General features: G+C 47.4%; 1 protein-coding gene across 1 annotated transcript in view; it reads left to right on the forward strand.

Moving 5' to 3' along the window:
- The first annotated feature begins 10,889 nt into the window (after window positions 1–10,889).
- DOK7 (docking protein 7) overlaps window positions 10,890–20,374 on the forward strand; it is a 42,283-nt gene continuing 32,798 nt past the window's right edge. Inside the window, exons 1-2 of the mRNA XM_056855308.1 lie at window positions 10,890–10,986; window positions 11,092–11,137. Of these exons, the coding sequence (XP_056711286.1) occupies window positions 10,930–10,986; window positions 11,092–11,137 (103 nt within the window). The 5' untranslated portion in view covers window positions 10,890–10,929. The remainder of the gene's footprint in view (window positions 10,987–11,091; window positions 11,138–20,374) is intronic.

A 20,374-nucleotide genomic window follows, 5' to 3' on the forward strand; every position in this document is an offset into this window, starting at 1 on the left:
CTCTTAACAATGACATTTTTTTTTTACAATTTGTTAAATGTGTAGGTTACCATAATAATTTTTCCAGTGCTAAGTACCAAAAAGGCCCTCTACCCCATCTGTTGCTGCTGCATCTATCTGTCTATCTAATTAACAATATCTCTGACCTGGGTGTACCAGGCTAGCCCAGTCTCATCAGATCTCGGAAGCTAAGCAGGATCAGCCCTAGTTAGTACTTGGATGAGAGACCACCAGAAAAGTCCAGGCAGGCAATTGCAAACAACCTCTGAACATCCCTTGCCTTGAAAACCTCATTAGGAGTCCCACACCATCAGTTGGCTAAGACTTAATGGCACTTTACACACACACACACACACAATTCACAATAATGGAGTTTTTATATGAACTGCTTCATGTTCATGTTGATGCTGTAAAACCAGAACCCCCCCTCCACCCCCAATTCTGGAGAAAAAAAAACCCTGAATCCACCCACCCCTTAATTCCACTGAAATGGTCCACTTTTTCAATGGCTCTTCTGAACATTTTATTCATGAAGTGGCTTTTGCCTGATTAACATCCAACTGTGACCAGATTTTCCAAAGCACAAGCTCTCCCTACTGCCATGAACCAGTGACTGAATGATCCACTGGACTCTTAGATTTAATTTTTACGACCTGCAGTCCATTACAGCCAGCTCTTTTTCTCATAGCAGGACACTCTTATTATAAGTTTATAGTGCAATCCTAACCAGAGGGCTTTTCCGCACAGTTGACTTACTCTTGATTTTCTTGGTGTTCAATCCACAAACATTGGAATGGGTTTGGGCACAGTTCTTCTGCATGTCTGCCCTCCCTCTGCATTTTTTCCAGTTATGGGGTCAGTTTGTTTTCTTCCACACGTGCCTTCAGTAATGAGGATTTCCAAGGGAGGGGCGCTGTCATCATTGGTAATGGTCATCGGTGGCATCACAGCACCTCCCATTTCATTTTTTGCATATGCTTTTATCAATATATGAATATTATGGCTATATTTTTAAAGGCACTACAATATTGACAAACTGCTGTAATTATAGGTCAGTCAGGTTCTCTGAATTCCCAGCTTTCACTAAAAAAATAAGTAACTCTCTAGCCCTTTCCCTTGCAGAGATATGACTTTTTCCTTATATCACTGCAAGGGAAGGAGCTAGAAATGGGCACAGCAATCCTGAATGGTGGTGGTGGTGGTGGAGCTGTTTAGGAGCTGGCATGACCCCAGCACTGGCGTCCGTGCCACTTGTGCCATCCAAAGTGGCACGGACGCCAGTGCGGGGCGACTTACACCAGCTTCGGGGAGCGACGTGGCAGGGCAAGGCTCAGGCGCCGGCACTGCCTCCCTGGCAGTGTTTTTCTGGCACAAGTGCCCACACTGGCACCCAGGGGGGCATTCCCGGGGCAGAGCTGACATTAGTCAGCTCTCTAAGCCCTATCGGCCTGGGAATGCCCCCTTTTGCAGGTGGCTACTTGTGCCTGCAAAATAACTGGTGTAGCCCTGTGAAACTCAATGGAGGAATTTCACAGGGTTTCGTTCGGATCACCAGTTTTCTTCTTTATTTCGGGTCAGGAAGCCACTCAGGCGGTGATGCAGCTGCATTGTATCCAGCCATCCTCCAGCTACGTCCTCCCCCCCCCACACACACTCAGGATCATGTGGTTACTTTTTTTAGATGAAAGCTGGGAATTCAGAGAACCTGCTGGACCTCTCATAACATCAGTATATCACTATATTGATATTTTAGTGCCATCCAAAAATTTAAACCACTCCTCTTCATGGCAGGTGAGGCAGGAGAGGGGGTGATTTGAGGATGATGACAGTCCAATCATCAAAAAGTGGGCTGGAGGTATGTTGGGGGGGCAAAGAAAACCAACAGAAATATTACACACGAGGAAAAAGGCAACTCACAATAGGATTTCAGAAAAGCCCTAGGGTAAAAGTGATCTCAAAAGAAATGGAAAAAACCCCAGGGAAGAAACAAACAAAAGAAGTTAAAACTGAAGGCATAAAAATGTGTGTGGAAAGCAGAGGAAAAACCAAAGCAGCATGGGGGCCAGGACTGATGTGGGGGCAGGGGGGAACCATGTGGAAAAGCCACAGAGTTTCAATCTTCTAGCCCAATGTATTTTGAACTCTGTTTTGTATTGCACATGCTTCAGCAAAACTCTGAGTTAGGAATGCTTAAGAACAGAATTGAAATAGTCTTATGGTTTAATGTTAAACTGACCTCTCTTGGTATCAAAAAGTTTGGGATGCTTCACTGGAGAAACGGCCAAAATGTGAATCCTGATACCCTCATTGATAAGCAGTATAGTATACAATTTATTCAAGCGTAGGCTTGTGTTCTAAAGAAAATTCAGATGCTCCATCTACAGTCCCAGTGTAAGATCCTGATCCTGGTGGAGGAGAAATAAGTGACAAACATCTCATGTCAAGCCACAGACAGCATAAGGATTACACATGGTTGTCAAAGATGAGAAAACTTTACTGGGAGGGGTAATTGACATGGGAGCATGTGGAGCCTCTATATCCACCTCTGGGTCTGCTGGGAGCTCCCATTCCACTCACTCCTGCAGCGGGTTTCCACTCAGGCTGGTCTCCAACAGGATGGTATGGCAGGGCCAGATCCATTGTGAAAGGAGGCTGGTTACGCGGGTGAGCAGGTGGAATGAAAGGGTGTCAGTCGCATGAAGAGCTTCACCTGCTGCAAGGCTTCTCACAGCGGTCTGTTAAGAAAAACCAGCATGCATGGCCACAGAAGGATGTCATGGGCGTCCTGGTGGGCGAATGATGGATCCTCCGGGACGTTCTTCCAGTCCAGTCGGGAGTCTGCGGTAGAGGCACACCTTACCTGCTGGAAAGTGTGTGAGGGGGTGACTGGTGCTTGTGAAGGGGGTGGGGCTCTGCTATTGGATGCTGCCATGGGGCTTTGCCCCCTTCCAGGCCAGTCCCATTGGCCAGCCACTTGGTCAGCTTCCACAGTTGACATGGGCCTGGGGGCATGGCTGCACTGTGGGGGGGGGAGTTTGAGGAAATGCTTAGAATGGGGCTCAATGGGCTGCGCCATGATTTCACCTGGTGTAATTTTATGCCGGAGAAAGTGGGCGTTCTCATGCCAAAAGCCCTCAGGTATCTGACTAGCGGCTGCCCCACCCCCTAGAATGCCCCCTTTTTGCATCAGTGTGGGCCCCTGCGCCAAATTTGCCCTGGCGTGGGGGGTTGTGCCGTTGCGACAGGTAAAAACATGCTTTTTTTGAAAAACAGCACCATCTGTTGGACGTCAAAGCAACACACGCTATCTTCTTAGTTGCACCAGAAGGAACTGGTAAAACGTTCCTAATTAGAATGATTCTGGCAGCAATTCGATCCCAAAATGACATAGCCTTAGCTCTTGCGTCGTCCAGAATAGCTGCGACATTGCTACCAGGTGGAAGAACTGCTCATTCCGCTTTGAAATTACCATTGAACATGCAATTCATTGAAACTCCCACATGCAACATTTCCAAAGCATCCGGCAAGGGAAAAGTATGGCAGAAATGCAAACTTATTGTTTGGGATGAATGCACAATGGTGCACAAGACATCGCTCAAGGCTCTGGATCGATCATTGCAAGATTTGCGTGGAAACATCAGACCATTTGGGAACGCATTAATATTGCTTGCAGGAGATTTCAGGCAAAAATTACCTGTAATTCCTCGATCGACACCACCGGACGAAATAAATGCTTGCCTGAAATACTCTACTTTGTGGCGACACGTCAAGTCGTTAAAATTAACAACAAATATGTGTCCAGCTGCAAAACGATCGATCAGCTGAGATATTCTCACATCAACTGGTGGAAATTGGGAACGGAAAGGTACTGGTTGATCTGACCTCAGGACGAATTTCATTGCCTCATAACTTCTGCAATTTAGTGACGTCAAAAGAAGAATTGGTTGAAAAAGTATTTCTCACTATTCAAACCAATTATAAGAATCACGATTGGCTGAGTGAACGAGCTATTCTTGCGGCCAACAACAAAGACGTCTACGAACTTAACAATATTATTCAGTGTCACATTCAAAGCGAGCCAGTCACATACAAGTCCGTCGACACTGTTGTGGAAGCAGATGAAGCGGTTAATTATCCAACAGAATTTTTGAATTCACTCGATCTGCCAGGGATGCCACCGCACGTACTGCAATTGAAAATCGGCGTGCCAATTATCATGTTGTGAAATATCAACCAGCCAAAGCTTTGCAACGGCACACGGCTTGCACTAAAAAAATTCATGGGCAATGTCATAGAAGCAACAATCTTGACAGGGCCTTTCAAAGATGAAGATGTCCTCATTCCTCGCATTCCTATGATTCCAATGGATATGCCTTTTCAATTTAAGAGATTGCAATTCCCAATTCGATTGGCGTTTGCAATCACCATCAACAAAGCTCAGAGCCAATCTTTAGAATTGTGCGGTTTAGATCTAGACACGGATTGCTTCTCACATGGACAATTATATGTTGCGTGTTCTAGAGTTCGGCAAACCAGAAAATCTCTATATCTGCAGACAATGGAACAACAAAAAATATTGTATACCCACAAGCATTGTGAAATTAAACATATTAGACCAGTGGTTCCCAACCTTTTTTTGACCAGGGACCACTAAGACTTTTTTGTTCAGTGCAGGGACCCCAAGGTTCAAAATAAAAATTCCAAGAATTTGAAAATAAACTTTAATCATAACTGTTAGTTAAACATTAAACTCAGAATAATATTTGAATATATATATTTTTATAATAGAGAAGTTTTAATTGAAAATATTAATTTATTATGGGTTTATAACTTTCTTTCGCGGACCTTAATTTAGTTCTCGTGGACCCCTGGGGGTCCGTGGACCCCCGGTTGGGAACCAGTGTATTAGACACATGCACTTTCTCTTTTCTCTCTTCCATTTCACCAGACTGGGCCACAGCAACGCGTGGCAGGGTACCGCTAGTTTATAAAGTATTTGTGCCTCATTTTTATTCCCATAATATCCTGTCCTGATCTTATCATAACGGCTAAAGGCTATGAATCAAATTTGGTAACTGGCCCGTTAAAGTCAGTGGTTCTGGTGAGAAATACCACTGATGGCAGACAAGTTTTCCTCATTGAGTAGGGTTCCCTGAAATTTCACACAATTTATAAGAACTGCAGAAGGATCATATGGAACCGTTTTGAAAGCCTGCTTCCTTCCGCCAGCATTCTGACACTAGACAGTCTTAAAAATAGAATATTAATAATAAAATCAAGATTATTTTATCCCATTCATAAGACATTTCGTACAAAGATTCTATCCACTGAGTAGTAACATACCCATTATGCAGTCAATCCATTGGTTACCTTTCAGTAAATTCAATGTACTAGTTTGCATACACAAAGCCCCATATTGCCTTGGACCGTCATACCTACAGGACTGCCTTTCTTGCAATGCACTGATGTGACATCTCCACTCATCTGAACAAAACCTTCTGAAGGGGCCCCTCTGCACATTGGGAACGTTGGCCCAGACATGAGCATTCTCTTGTGGACACCACCTTGTGGAATGGCCCGCCTGAGGTCAGGAAGGCTCCCCCATTTCTGTCATTCCACCTCCCATTCCAAACCCATTCTACCTGGAGGGAAGACTCATCCAGACCAGGGGCAAGCACCAGGCAACTTGCTACCATGCAATTTGTGCAGCTCACCCAGGTGCTGCAGTGGCTACAACTTGATGCCACACAATTTGCCTGGGCTTACCACACAACTCACCTGAGCAACTTGATACTACACAACTTTTGTGAATTGGTCAGACTTTTCCCAGGGAGAGGCTGCCAGGGGGAGGTAAAGAGAGTAAGCTAAGATCAAGTGTGGAGTAATTTTTAGAGTGTCAGGATATAACAGAGCCAGGTTGAAATCCCCACTGTGCCATGGAAGCTTGCTGGGTGACCTTGTGCAAGTCACACACTCTCAGTGCTGTTGTCAGGAGGATGTTGCAAGCTGCATCTGGCCTGCCCAAGTCCCACAAGGTGTGGGGGAGGTGGCACCCAATGTCTGCACAAGGCGAAGTGAGGTAGCACCCAGCTCTCCCAGTCCCCATACAAGTAAAAGCTAGATGGTGCTCAGCCTGCCTGATTCCGGCACAGGGCAAGGCGGTGCCCATCTCGTCCAAGCTCCATACCAGGCTAGGTAGCACCAGATCCAGTAAGGCGATGCCCAGTTTACTCTTTTCCAGAGACTTTTTCACTCCTAGTCTGCCTCCTCCCTCAAATGCCAAAACAGCCCCGGAATAGGCCTTTTACTGATAAAAACCAAGGCTTGAAGGCTGTGTGGTTTCCTAGCAATGGCCTCTGAGGGCATCTGATTCTTAAAGCTACACGCACTCCTTTTATTGTTGTGACACTGTTTAATACACCTAGTGTATTTTTTTAAATTTCATTTTTTCTGCAAATTTGGGCCATATTTCATAGAAAGATCTGTCTTGTCCATGGCTCCAATCTCTTATTTAAGTATCCACAGATTTGGCCAAGTTGAGAATTAGATCTGGCACTCATGAGCACAAGGGGGGGGACTTGCGCTGCGGCCATGGATGGTGCAGCAATGGCGCACCTGAGCCACCTCCTAAGAGGTTTGCTGTGCCACAGCCAGATCCACAAACCTGGCAATTGAAACAGGGTGTCAATGGTGAGTTCAGCGGCCAAAAGGGTGCAGGCTGACCCCTTTGGACAAGTCGAGGTGCCAGATGTGGTGAGGAGGTGGCCACAGCGGTGCAGGGGTCACAAAGAGTGGGACAAGTCACCCAAGTCCTCTTCCACTCGTGTCTGCCCCTCGGCGACACCCCCACACCATTCTGTCCAAAGCCCCACGGTGCCCAGAGGCCATCACCATGGTGGCTGGGAGAGACCAACCAGCTTTTGCACCACGAGGTGGACCCGAGCCACTGTTAGCGGCTCTCCAGATCCCAATAACTGTAACGTTGGTCCGCCTAGCTCAGAAGGCTATGTACTGAGGATGAGGTTGGGTTGCCACCGCCCCCCCCCGGTAGTGGCTGGAGATCTCCCACTATCACAAGGGATCTCCAGGTGACAGGGATTGAGGTCTAGCCCGCTGTCGTTTTGAGGGGGGGGGCTGTTCTTCTCTGAAACATAAAGGATGAGAGTAGTCTTTGGGGATTCAGAGACCTGTGGTGTTCGGGCACTGTTGTTCACCGCAACGCCCTCACTCTGTGACCACTGGGAAAGGGGCCATTACTGCAGGGGACAGGAGACGGTTCCACATCCATCTCATTCCCCCCTTCTGTCCTCGACTGCGAACATTGCACCTCCTTGCTGCTGGGGACAGGGGCAAAGGCAACATGTGGGCTCTTGCCACTGCCTGGCACTCATGAGCACAAGGGCCGCCTGGCCCATGAGGGGTGCCGACCCCAGCAGAGGGAAAGGGGGGGGAGCGTGAAAAAGTGGATCGGGGGTGCACTTCCCACCTTACCTGTAATGGCGCAGCCATTGGGGGGGGATGGCTCAGTGGTGGAGCATCTGCTTGGCATGCAGATAGGGTTGCCAGGTCCCTCTTCACTACCAGGGGAGGTTTTGGGGTGGAGCCTGAGGAGGGCGGGGCTTGGGGAGAGGAGGGACTTCAATGCCATAGAGTCCAATGGCCAAAGCGGCCGATTTCTCCAGGGGAACTGATCTCTATCGGCTGGAGATCAGTTGTAATAGCAGGAGATCTCCAGCTAGTACCTGGAGGCAGTGGCGGACCTAAATTTTTGGGGCCCTGAAGCTTGAACTGTTATGGGGGCCCCTTCGCAACCAGCAACAATAGGGCAACGCCCAACTGCCCTTGCAAGGACCTTGAGACCCAAATGGCGGAGAACAGGGTGGTGGGGTGGAGTCCTTGAAAATGGGCCATACAGTGATGAAATAAAACTATAGAATTATTAAACAATGCACCAGCGAAGGATTTGAGGATCCAGCTGCCAAAATGTAGGCTATGAATAGATTCTGGTGAGTTCAGAGAGCCCTTACAGCTGGGGGGTTCGAGCGCTGCAAGCCCCTGAGAAATTTTTTGAAATCTGACCCATTACAGGGAGATTTTGAGGCCACATGAAATGGGTATTAGAGCATATTCTAAGGTCAATATTAAGGACGTCAACCCATTGGCTTATGATTCTACCACTAAGAAAAAGTCCCATCGATTTTGTTGAGAAATTAACTCATTAAAAGAAAGTGGCTTCAGGGGGGCCCCTCCGGGATTTTGGGGCCCTGAAGCTTAAGCTCCATTAGTTTCACAGTAGATCTGCCTCTGCCTGGAGGTTTGGTAGTCAAACAGAAATAATAGTCATTGGCCTCTATGGACATTTCTATTGTGTTGTGTTATGTACCACAAATATTGAAAAGCCGCTTTATTGTGGAAAAATTGTAAATTGTGATGTGTGTGTGTGTGTGTGAAGTGCCGTCAAGTCGCAGCCGACTTATGGCGACCCCTTTTGGGGTTTTCATGGCAAGAGACTAACAGAGGTGGTTTGCCAGTGCCTTCCTCTGCACAGCAACCCTGGACTTCCTTGGTGGTCTCCCATCCAAATACTAACCAGGGCTGACCCTGCTTAGCTTCTGAGATCTGACAGGATCAGGCTAGCCTGGGCCATCCAGGTCAGGGCGTACATTGTGATACTTGTTAACAATTGCACAGCGGCAAGGTGCTCCTGGGCTAGCTGGCTACTGTACTACGCACTGTATTTTACAAGTGTCAAGGACCTAGATAAAGGCCGCGCTGTTCTGAAATAGGCTTAACAGCTTTTTTATGCCGTAAGTGAAGTGCCCCAAATAAAGGTATTTTGCCTGTGGCACTATTTACTGTCGCTGTGTACATAAACAGGTTTAGGTTTCCCCTTTTAGACGTGACACCCATGTAGATAAATGCGTGTCAAGAATCACCCCCCTTCCTCTCCTTTCTCCTCTATTCACTTAGTTTGCATAAGCACACTAAAATTCCTCAGTTTGCAACATCCCAAAACGCTGCAGGCTTTCTCTGCGTTATTTCATTACAAAGACCTTTGCGAAAGAACTGTTTTGCACTGGCGTTACAGAGACTGTTTGTTTTGACAGCATGAGGTGATTAAAGACAGTATCCTTATTGTTAGAAGTCTATATAAGTGATCAATTCTGAACTGCAAGTGTGATTCTTTCTGCAGTCTGACTCTGTGTTTCGGCTGGAGAGATTTGATTCCGGCTTGTATGTTTAAACTTGGTACCATTAAATAGAACAAGCTGTAAAAGTACTTCCTGATCTCCAGTGCGTTATCCTTGATCAGCTATACCTGGGGTAACGGTTTTTGTGTGTGTTAAGTGCCGTCAAGTCGCCTCCGACTCATGGTGACCCTATGAATGAAAGTCCTCCAAAATGACCTGTCTTTGACAGCCTTGCTCAGATCTTGCAAATTGAAGGCTGTGGCTTCCTTTATTGAGTCCATCCATCTCTTGTTGGGTCTTCCTCTTTTCCTGCTGCCCTCAACTTTTCCTAGCATGACCTTCTTTTCCAGTGACTCTTGTCGTCTCATGGCGTGACCAAAATACGATAGCCTCAGTTGAGTCATTTGAGCTTCTAGGGTCAGTTCAGGCTTGATTTGATCTAGAACCCACTGATTTGTTTTTTTGGCAGTCCACGGTATCCGTAACACTCTCCTCCAACACCACATTTCAAAGGAATCTATTTTCTTCCTGTCAGCTTTCTTCATTGTCCAGCTTTCACACCCATACATAGTAATAGGGAATACAGTGGCATGAATTAATCTACAGTAGTCTTGGTGGCCAGTGACACATCCTTACACGTCAAAATCTTTTCTAGCTCCTTCATGGCTGCCCTTCCCAGTCTCAATCTCCTTCTGATTTCTTGGCTGCCGTCTCCCTTTGGGTTGATGATGGAACCAAGGAATAGGAAGTCTTGGACAATTTCAATTTCCTCATTGTCAACCTTAAAGTTGTGTAATTCTCTCATAGTCATTACTTTTGTTTTCTAGTAGAAAAGGGCAAGAGTCCAGTAGCACCTTAAAGACTAACAAAAATATTTTCTGGTAGGGTATGAGCTTTCGTGAGCCACAGCTCACTTCTTCAGATACCCTGAAAGCTCATACCCTGCCAGAAAATATTTTTGTTAGTCCTTAAGGTGCTACTGGACTCTTGCCCTTTTCTACTACTGCAGGCAGACTAACACTGTGAATTGTGTTTTCTAGATGTTCAGCTGTAGTCCTGATTTGGCACTATCTCTTTTAACTTTCAGCAGTAGTCGTTTCCAATCTTCACTATTTCCTGCCAATAATGTAGCGTGATGTACCACAAATATTGAAAAGCCACTTTATTGTGAAAAAAATTGTAAATTGCGACACTTGTGAACAATCGCGCAGCGGCAAGGTGCTCCCGGGCTAGCTGGCTACTGTACCACACACACTGTACCACACACACTACTGTACCACCCACTGTACCACCACACGCAATCGAAAGGCGACCTCTGACAACAATGTATTTTACAAGCGTCAAGGACCTAGACCAAGGCCGCGCTGTTCTGACATAGGCGTAACGGCTTTTTTAGGCCGTTAAGTGCTCGGTTTTTTGATTTCACGACGCTCTGCCTGGAGGTTGGCAGCCCGACATGCAGAAGGCCACAGGTTCAATCCTGAGAAGAGGAAGGGCCTGCGCGATGGAGAGGCGGCGCGGGGCCTGGTCGCTGAGGGGCGGCGGTGGCTGAGGGGGCCGCAGGGCGCCCGGCGCCCTGCGGCCCCCTCAGCCACCGCCGCCCCTCAGCGACCAGGCCCCGCGCCGCCGCCCCCGTCCCAGCTCCGCCCTCCCGCCAGCCCGGCGCGGCGGCCCAATGAGGCCTTGGCGGGAGTGACCCGGCGGCGACGGCGGCAGCTGTCGGGAATCATGACTGAAGATGACGGATGCCGCGGCGGTGGTGGAGGGCCCGCTCAAGTGGAGGGACGGCAAGAAGGTGCGCGGCGAAGGCCCCGGGGCGGGGGGGGGGCGGTCGGGCCGACCGACCGACCGACTGACTAACCGACCCCCCCCCTTTCTCTCTCTCTCTGTCTCTCCTCAGTGGAAGAACCGATGGGCGGTGCTGCGCAAGCCTTCCCCGGTGGCCGGTGAGTGGGGCCGCGGGGAGGGAAGGGCCCCGGCGGGACCTCGGCGCTTCTGGCGGGCCGGTGGGCCGCGCCCCTCCCCCCACCCTCTCCCGCGGGGCTAAATATAGACGGCGGGCCCGGGGCTGGGCCTGGCCCACGCCGGTGGCGGAAGGGGGCCGGTCGCCCCGTCAGCTGCTTCCCCCCCCCCTTAAAAGGCGGTCCTGGACTTCTCTTTGATTTGCTGCCTGTGGCCCAGCGCGGACACCCCGGGGAAATTCCCCATAAAACAAAAAGGCCCCTAAAGGTAGCCTGCTTCTCAGAGGTGCTCTGCCCCCCCTCCCCTCATCTTGCTCCTGTTGTGCTAGTTTTCTGCTTGCAGGTAGACTTCTCCAGAGGGGAGCGCTTGAAACAAGGGGGGATTACCGCACTTTGTATTCCCAGCGATGTATTAAGAGTTTGAAAATGTTGTAAAAAACATCGCTTTAAAAGGGTTTTTGGATACCACGGCTTATAAATGTTTGGAAGACATCTCCACAGCTAAAGGGGCCAAACAAAGTGCGAACAGTATTTCTTATAACGTTTTCAAACTCTTAATACATCGGTGGGAATACATAGAAAGTGCGAACAGTATTTTTTATAACATTTTCAAACTCTTAATACATCAAAATATTGTCGAAGGCTTTCACGGTCAGAGTTCATTGGTTCTTGTAGGTTATCCGGGCTGTGTAACCGTGGTCTTAACACATCGCTGGGAATACAAGTGCGGTAACCCCCAAGGTGGCCACCACGTGGTTTTCCCGCTTTCTAGAGCCTTCTGTTTAGCTAGACTGAATGCTGACCCCTCTATGGTTATGCAGGGCAGGATTTTGAATATACCACACCCAGACAGGACCTGTCCTTGCTCTCCTGGCTCTGTTGGTTTATTAGCTCCTGCCCTCTTGGAATGCTGCTTTTATGAGGAACTTAGATCACGTTACATCTCTCCCCTTTTAACATATAGATCTAATGCCTCTGTGTCTGACATAATGCCTTTTTTATTAAGTGACAGGGATCCCACGGCTACATTGTCAGTGGCAAGATTTGTTTCAGTCCTTATATCCCTCAAACATTAGATATATGCTGCTCAAGATCAATGGATCAAGGAGCTTCTAAGGGATAAAGGAAAGGAAACAAGGTGGCTTCCTGTCCCACCTGCCCTCCCACCTGTGGTGATTCAGTTCACACAAGCAGCTGGGGGGGAAGGGGTGTCTGCGACCACCACATCCAAGCTGAAGCACCTCAACTGATCTGCATGGCTCCTGCCTCTATATGGCCCAGCACATTACACGCTAACTGGCCTTCATTGCTACCTTTTCCTAGCGTTATTTCCTTCTGTGTTTTTGGCTCCAGTCTATGCAAGGTGCATGTGAGGGTGTCTGCCAGCTTTCTGTCAAATTAGCTCATATGTTTTTCTTCCTGGTTCTGTTCCCTCTGCCTCACCCAGCTGGGCGGCGGGGAGTCCAGGGAAGGGGGGGGGGCTTTGAACGGCTCCGCTCTCCCTTCAAAGCCCCCGCGCGTGCCCACAGAGAGGGCTTGGTGTGCCGGACTTGGCACGCGTGCCATAGGTTCGCCAACACGGATATAGTCCAACTCCCTGCTCAATGAAGGATCAGCCCACAGCATCCCTGACAAGTGCTTGTCTAGCCTCTGCTTAAAGACTGCCAGTGAGGGGGAGCTCACCACCTCCCTAGGCAGCCGATTCCACTGCTGTACAACTCTCCCCCACTCAGTATCCAGCCATTACCTTTCCTCCCGTAATGTAACCCCTTTTTTGCAAGTCCTATCTTCTGCTGCCAACAGGACAACTCCCTGCCCTCTTCTAAGTGACAGCCCTTCAGATACTTGAAGACAGCAATCATGTCCCCCCTCAACCTCCTCTTTTCCAGACTAAACATTCCCAAGTCTCCCAGCCTTTCCTCATAGGGCTTGGTCTCCAGGCCCCTGGTCATTCTTGTCACTCTCCCGCTCCATTCTGTCTGTATCCTTTTTGAAGTGAGGTCTCCAGAACTGCACACAGTACTCCAGGTGAGGCCTGAACAATGCACTGTATAGCGGGACTGTGACATCTTGTGATCTGGATGTTATTCCCCTGTTGATACATCCCAAGACCACATTAGCCTTCCATTCCACCTAGTACCCCTAGATCTTGTTCACATACAGTGTTAGCCAGAAGTGTATCCCCCATCCAGTATGCGTGCTTCTCATTTTTGTTACCCAGATATAGAACTCTGCACTTGTCCTTGTTGAATTGCATCTTGTTCACATCCGCCCACTTTTCCAGTGTGTTCAGATCTCATTGAATTCTATTGCTATCTTCTGGGGTGTTCACTACTCCTCCCAATTTGGTGTCATCTGCAAATTTAATGAGTAGTCCCTCCACCCCCTCATCTAAATCATTCATAAATTTTTTGAAAAGTACTGGGCCAGGAACTGAGCCTTGTGGCACCCCACCTCCCTCCAGTCAGATGAAATGCCATTGACAACTACACTTCGGTTGTGGTTCTCCAACCAGGTCCCTATCCACCTAACTGTCCTAGAGTCTAGTCTGCAGTGCTCCAGTTTACCCATCATGAGGGACCCTGTTCAAATCTTTACTGAAATCCAGGTAAACAACATCAACAGCATTCCCTTGATCCAGTAAGCTCGTCAGTTGATCAAAGAAGGAAACGAGGTTGGTGGGGCAGGACCTGTTAGGAACAAATCTGCTGGCTTCCCTGGATCACCACGTGGTCCTTCAGGTGCTCACAAACCTTTAAAATCTGCTCAAATATCTTCCCTGGGACAGAGGTCGGATTGACAGTTTTTTGGGTCATCTCTCCTCCCTTTTTTCGAGATTGGGATAACATTCGTCCTCCTCCAGTCTTGTGGCACGTCTCCCATCGGCCAAGAGGTCTTGAAGACCTCTTGCAGGAGTCAGGGGTGCAGCCCCTTCAGCTTGCATTTCCTTTAAAGAAAAAAACAGCGCTGGCAGATCAGGGCCCACAGATGGCTGAGGAAGCCAAATGAGTGAGAGAAAAGTTGCCACACTGTCATCTCAGTTCAGTTAAGTTTTGCATCTCCAGTGTGGAAGAGAACCTGTCTCAGGAGACTTGTATAGGCCTTAGAGTCTGTTCTGAAGCAAGCAGGCTGACAGCCCATTCTTGAGCCTTGCAGCGGCTGGGGAGGGTGTGACCGAGGCGCCGCTGCGGTGCTGCCAGGCCTGCTTTCCACAGCTCTAAGCAGCCTGTCAGACTCTGACTGTTTTAGTTTTGATTCTACCAGGTGCCTCTCAAGGCCAACCTTGCTAACTGCTGAATTCCTGTTCCAGTGCTATCTCCCGTGGGAACGATTCCTCAGTAGAAGGGGGGCCGCCTTGACCTGTTGTGACTAGTACTTTCCCTTATAGGCCTACCCCGTGCTCCCAATTGCCATTCGTGCCAATGTACCTGTAAGCTTTGCATACCTGTATGTTTTCCATTAAATCAGCTCTCTTTTGGACTCTTTGTCTCTGGATGCTGTTTGTGGGATTACCACGGGACAAGTGCTCACATTTTGGCACGAATGGCAATTGGGAGCACGGGGTAGGCCTATAAGGGAAAGTACTAGTCAGTGTTGCTGACTGGGTGCACACGATTCAAACAACCTGGCCTTGGCTGATACGTAATCTAGAGCGAGCTAAACGTACATACAAAGATCAAGCTGATAAACATCGCTCACCAGGCAAGGACTACTCAGTGGGAGACATGGCTTATTTGTCCACCAAGAATCTACGGTCCAACCGCCCGTGTAACAAACTCAGTGCCAAGTACGTGGGTCCCTTCCCCATTGCTCGTATCATCAACCCAGTCACTGTGGAACTTTCACTCCCAAAATCACTCAGGAGAATCCATCCTGTCTTTCATGTCAGTTTGCTAAAGCCACACATACCTTCCCCCGAGTGGCATCTTGAACCACTTCCTGACGTGCCAGTGATGGTTGGGGGGGGGGGAGGAGCATTTTGAGGTTGCAAAAATCTTGGACTCTCATGTCCGTCATGGGTCCCTCCGCTGCTTGGTCCGTTGGAAACATTTCGGTCCCACCCACAATGAATGGGTACGTGCACGGGACATGTCTGCACCCCGTTTGGTCCGCCAATTCCATACTGCCTACCCTGACAAGCCTGGACTGGTGGTGGACAGTGGGGGGGGGGGGCTAAAGGAGGGCGGAATGTCAGGCCTGCTTTCCACAGCTCTAAGCAGCCTGTCAGACTCTGACTGTTTTAGTTTTGATTCTACCAGGTGCCTCTCAAGGCCAACCTTGCTAACTGCTGAATTCCTGATCCAGTGCTATCTCCCGTGGGAACGACTCCTCAGTAGAAGGGGGGTGGCCTTGACCTGTTGTGACTAGTACTTTCCCTTATAGGCCTACCCCATGCTCCCAATTGCCATTCGTGCCAATGTACCTGTAAGCTCTGCATACCTGTATGTTTTCCATTAAATCAGCTCTCTTTTGGACTCTTTGTCTCTGGATGCTGTTTGTGGGATTACCACGGGACAAGTGCTCACAGGTGCCTCCAAAGAGGTTTCCCGCTCGCTGCAAAGCTAAAAAAAGGTCTTTATAACAAAATTTTTAAAAAGGGGATAAAAGCCCCATTGGAAACAGTGATGCCGCAGCAAGAAAAACCTGGGCTGGATGCCGCGCCAAGAAAAAACTGGTTCCTGGGCTGGAGGAGCTTAGGAAGCTGACTACAGTCAGCTCCACCCCTGAGGGTGCCCTGGGAATGCCTCCCCCATGCCGTCAACGCATTTCTCTTCTGGGGTTTAGCTCCTGGAGAAGCTGTGTCGTTGGAGGTGCACTGTGCAGCCCCGCAGCGCCCAGGCGCCAATGGAACTGCCCCTGTCACCAGCATAAGTGCCTCTTATTCTGTAATAAGAGGGCACTTGCGCTGGCAGCGGGGTCATGCCGCCTCCACTATCAGCCCAATCCTCAGGAATGGGCTGTAAATCAGTGAATGTTTTCAAAGAGGTTTATGTTCACAATAGCATAGGCTGATAATATTCCTTGGGTCAGTCATCAACCTAAAGAGAGACTATAACCAAGAAATAAGGAAATGAGAGACTTGGAAGAGTGGCCATGAAGGAACTAGAAAAGATCCCAAAGTCTAAGACCAAGACCAAGGTAATTCATACCATGGTATTCCCTATTACTATGTTTCTGATGAAGGGAGCTTTGACTCTTGAAAATGTATACCTCAAAAATCTTGTTGGTCTCTAAGGTGCTCCTGGACTAAAATCTAGTCCCATTTCTACATATGGATGTGAAAGCTGGACAATGAAGAAAGCCGACAGGAAGAAGATTGAATTATTAGAAATGTGTTTGTTGGAGGAGAGTGTTACATATACTGTGGACCCCCCAAAAGACATATAAGTGGTTCTAGATCAAATCAAGCCTGAATTATCCCTAGAAGCTAAAATGACTAAACTTAGGCTGTTGTACTTTGGTCACATCATGAGAAGACGACTCACTGGAGAAGGCAATAATGCTAGGAAATGTTGAAGGCAGTAAGAAAAGAGGAAGGTCCAACATGAGATTGGCTGACTCAGTAAAGGGAGCTACGGCCTTCAGTTTGCAAGGTCTGAGCAAAGCTGTTAGGATGTTTTGATCACTAATTCATAGGGATATTGTTGAAGGCTTTCATGGTCTGAGTTCATTGGTTCTTGTAGGTTGTCCGGGCTGTGTAACCGCGGTCTTGGTATTTTCTTTCCTGACGTTTCCCCCGCAGCTGTGGCAGGCATCTTCAGAGGAGTAACACTGAAGGACAGTGTCTCTCAGTGTCAAGTGTGTAGGAAGAGTAATATATAGTCAGAAGGGGGTTGGGTTTGAGCTGAGTCATTGTCCTGCAAAGTATTAAAGGTAATGTGCAAATCATTGTCCTGTAAGTATCAAGATAATGTGCTAATGAGGGTGTGGTATGATAATGTGGAACCATTGTATCCTGAAGTGATCTGTTAACATGAGGAATCCAAGGCTAATCCGCATGGCTATTGTGGACTGTAGGGACATCATAAGTTGGAAGTGATTTGATGGCACATAAAACAGGCTGATAATCCTTTCTCAGGTGACTCTGGAAGTGTCCGCATCTCCTCTTTGCAGCCTAGCATAGTGAATGCTTGGGGAAGAGACTGTAGCTGTCTCAAAGCCCAGTTTTGGGGGGAAACTAGTGAAAGATTTGTGGTTTCTGAGAAGAGTTCACATTTCCACTGAGAATCCTGAGGTTGAGGGAAGGTGACATTGACCTCACGAATAGAAGCTTGGCTGTTAACTGTTCTGTGTACCCAAGGGTTAATATAGATGAGCCCAGCAAAAGCAGTGTGTTACCTGCAAATAGTTTTAAGCCTCCTTATTTCTCCTAACCCTGGCAGGGATCAATAATAGTTTCCTTTTTAAATCCTATTTCCCTGAAGCCTTATATGTAAGAACTGCCACTTGAGTTCAGTTTGCCAGTAGAAGGCTGGGGTAGAGACCACTCTGGTTGGATGATGTTTAAACAGCATTTAAAATGCCAACTTTTACACCAAACCAAAACATTACTTTTTAACTGGGCTTTTCACAAAAGGGGTTTATCTTTTAAATGTGTTACGGTTGGCCTTTGGCCAGGGGATCATTTTATTTACATCATCCTGTTCAGTGTGTAATTGATGCTGTTTATTTTTATTTGCAAAATTTGCATGCCACCTTTCTGCCTTTACAAGGTCTACCAAGGTGGCTAACAATTTAAAACATACATAATAAAACCACATTCTAAAACCATTAAAATCAACACCCCCAAATACACATCAAAACAATTAAAAAACAGTTAAAACACACAAAAAACATAAAAACAGCAATTCAATCATTGATTAGGAAGGAGGGATCACTGAGGGCATGCCAAATTAAACATCTTGTGGAAGATGGCAACAGAAGGGGAAAAATGAACCACCATGGAGGGAGACTTCCAGAGCCTTGGTGCCATGACCAAGAAGACCCTCTCTCAGGTTGCCACCCACCTAATCTCAGAAGGTGGGGACACCTGAGGCAGGGCCTCAGAAGATGACCATAGTGGTTGGGCATGTTAATAAGGGAGTAGGCAGTCTTTCAGGTATGTTGATCCCAAACCGTATAGGACTTTGAAGGTCAAGACCAGCACCTTGAATTGTACCCAGAAACAAATTGGGAGCCAGGGTAGATGGGCCAAGACGGGAGTGATATGGTCCCTACAACCCACTCCAGTCAACATCCTGGCACCTGTCAAGGGCAGCCCCACACAGAGTACATTGTAGTAATCTAATCTAGATGTAAGGGGGGCATGCACCAGAGGGGCCAGATCTTTTTTGCCCGGGAAATGCCACAGTTGGCTAACCAGTCAAAGCTGGTAAAAGGCACTCCTGGTCACAGATGCCACCTGCTTATTCAGCAGTAGGCCTGGGTCCAAGAGCACCCCCAGACTATGGACCTGTTCCTTCAAGGGGAGTGCAAACCCATCCAGAATGGGGGACACCTTAAATTCCAGGTCAGACCTTCTGCCTACCAGTAGCACTTCCATCTTCTTGGGATTATACTTCAGGTAATTAGCCCACATCCACTCCAAAACTGCCTTCAAGCTCCATTTCAGGGTTTCTACAGCTTCCCTAGGATCAGCTGGAAGAGTGAGATACAGCATAGTGATATTTGCATATTGGTGACAGTCCAGCCCAAATCTCCGGACGACCTCACCTAGCGGTTTCATGTAGATGTTAAAGAACATAGGGATAAGATAGAAGAAGAGTTGGTTTTTATACTCCGATTTTCTCTACCTTTAAGGAGTTTCAAACCGACTTAACAGTCGCCTTCCCTTCCCCTCCCCACAACAGGCACCTTGTGAGGTGGGGTGTGTGTGAGAGAGTTCGGAGAGAACTGTGACTAGCCCAAGGTCACTCAGCAGGGAAATTCAAAGTTAGACATGCTGAAAGATCAAAATGGAAATACAATAACTGAGCAGGACAGAATAAAGAAAAGATGGGAATGCTACACTGAAGAGATGAAAGAATGACAGATTCCGTCAAAGAAAAATCTTTTGAAAAGGAACCTACCATTTTTGAATGTGAAGTGAAAGCTGCGCTTAGAGCAATTGGGAGAAACAAATCACCAGGATTAAGTTCTTTTTCTCAACATTATAACATTTTTTGCTGTGAAGAACATTTTTTGCAGACACAAATTCAGTTTTGAGAACTGCAATATCTTCTAGAAAAATTGCCTAAAATAATCTTACAGAAACCTCAGAAAGATCATGACATTGTAAATGGATTAATAGAATTCCTTTACCAAAAACTTTAAACGTTGTGTGACTGTACAGCCTCATAATTAAAAACTAATCCTTATTTCATGATGAATAACCTTTGGACTATAATGTATCCCAACAGAAAACTATTTAAACTATCTTTAGATAAATTTTTCCTCAAAAGGCATTTTATTTAAAAAATGGATTTAAATAAAATAATCTGATTTTTAAATTTGTAATTCATTGATGTTTACCCACCCTGGGTTCTGTTGGTAGGCTTTCCATGAAGTCTGAGTAATATTATTTGCTCAGACTTTGCATTAATAGCCTTTGACTGCTTGTGCTACGTCTTGCCTCACTATTAGAGCAACTCTGTTTCTTCTGTGTTTGTCATTTTCAGAGTAAAATGCTTTGTAAACACTGGTATATTCCCCCTGACGCGGAAGCCAAGCGGATTGGCAGTCTGTCCAGGATAACACCATCAGAAAGTCCTCTGCTACTTAGAAAAGTGTAGTTTATTTTACAGTGCAAAGATATAATACAGATACTTCTTTCACTCTCTCCGCTCATAGCATCCCGCATAGAGCTTTAGTTTCACTCCATTATATACACCTGGTGGACGCAGCCACCAATCACAGTAGATGCTTAGTCATCCTGACATGGCTACTGTATTGCATCAGCCACCTGGCTATAACTGGATCAGGCCAGCTTTCTCTAGCTCTCCAGGGACTTTCCAGGCTGATTGCATCATCACTAGATCCATCTGATCTAACCTGCACCTGCCAAACTAATCTGACAGCCTTGTAATCTTGACACCCCCCTTCCCCCCAATAAGTTCAGAAAGAAAAATGCTACTTCAGGTACTGCCACTGTTTGTCCTCTACCAGAAGTTCTGCTATTTCTACTGTGCTGAAAAGTGCTGTCAAGTCCCAGCTGACTTATGACAACCCCGTAGAGTTTTCAAG

Source organism: Euleptes europaea, chromosome 9, assembly GCF_029931775.1.
Source record: "Euleptes europaea isolate rEulEur1 chromosome 9, rEulEur1.hap1, whole genome shotgun sequence".
NCBI lineage: Eukaryota > Metazoa > Chordata > Lepidosauria > Squamata > Sphaerodactylidae > Euleptes > Euleptes europaea.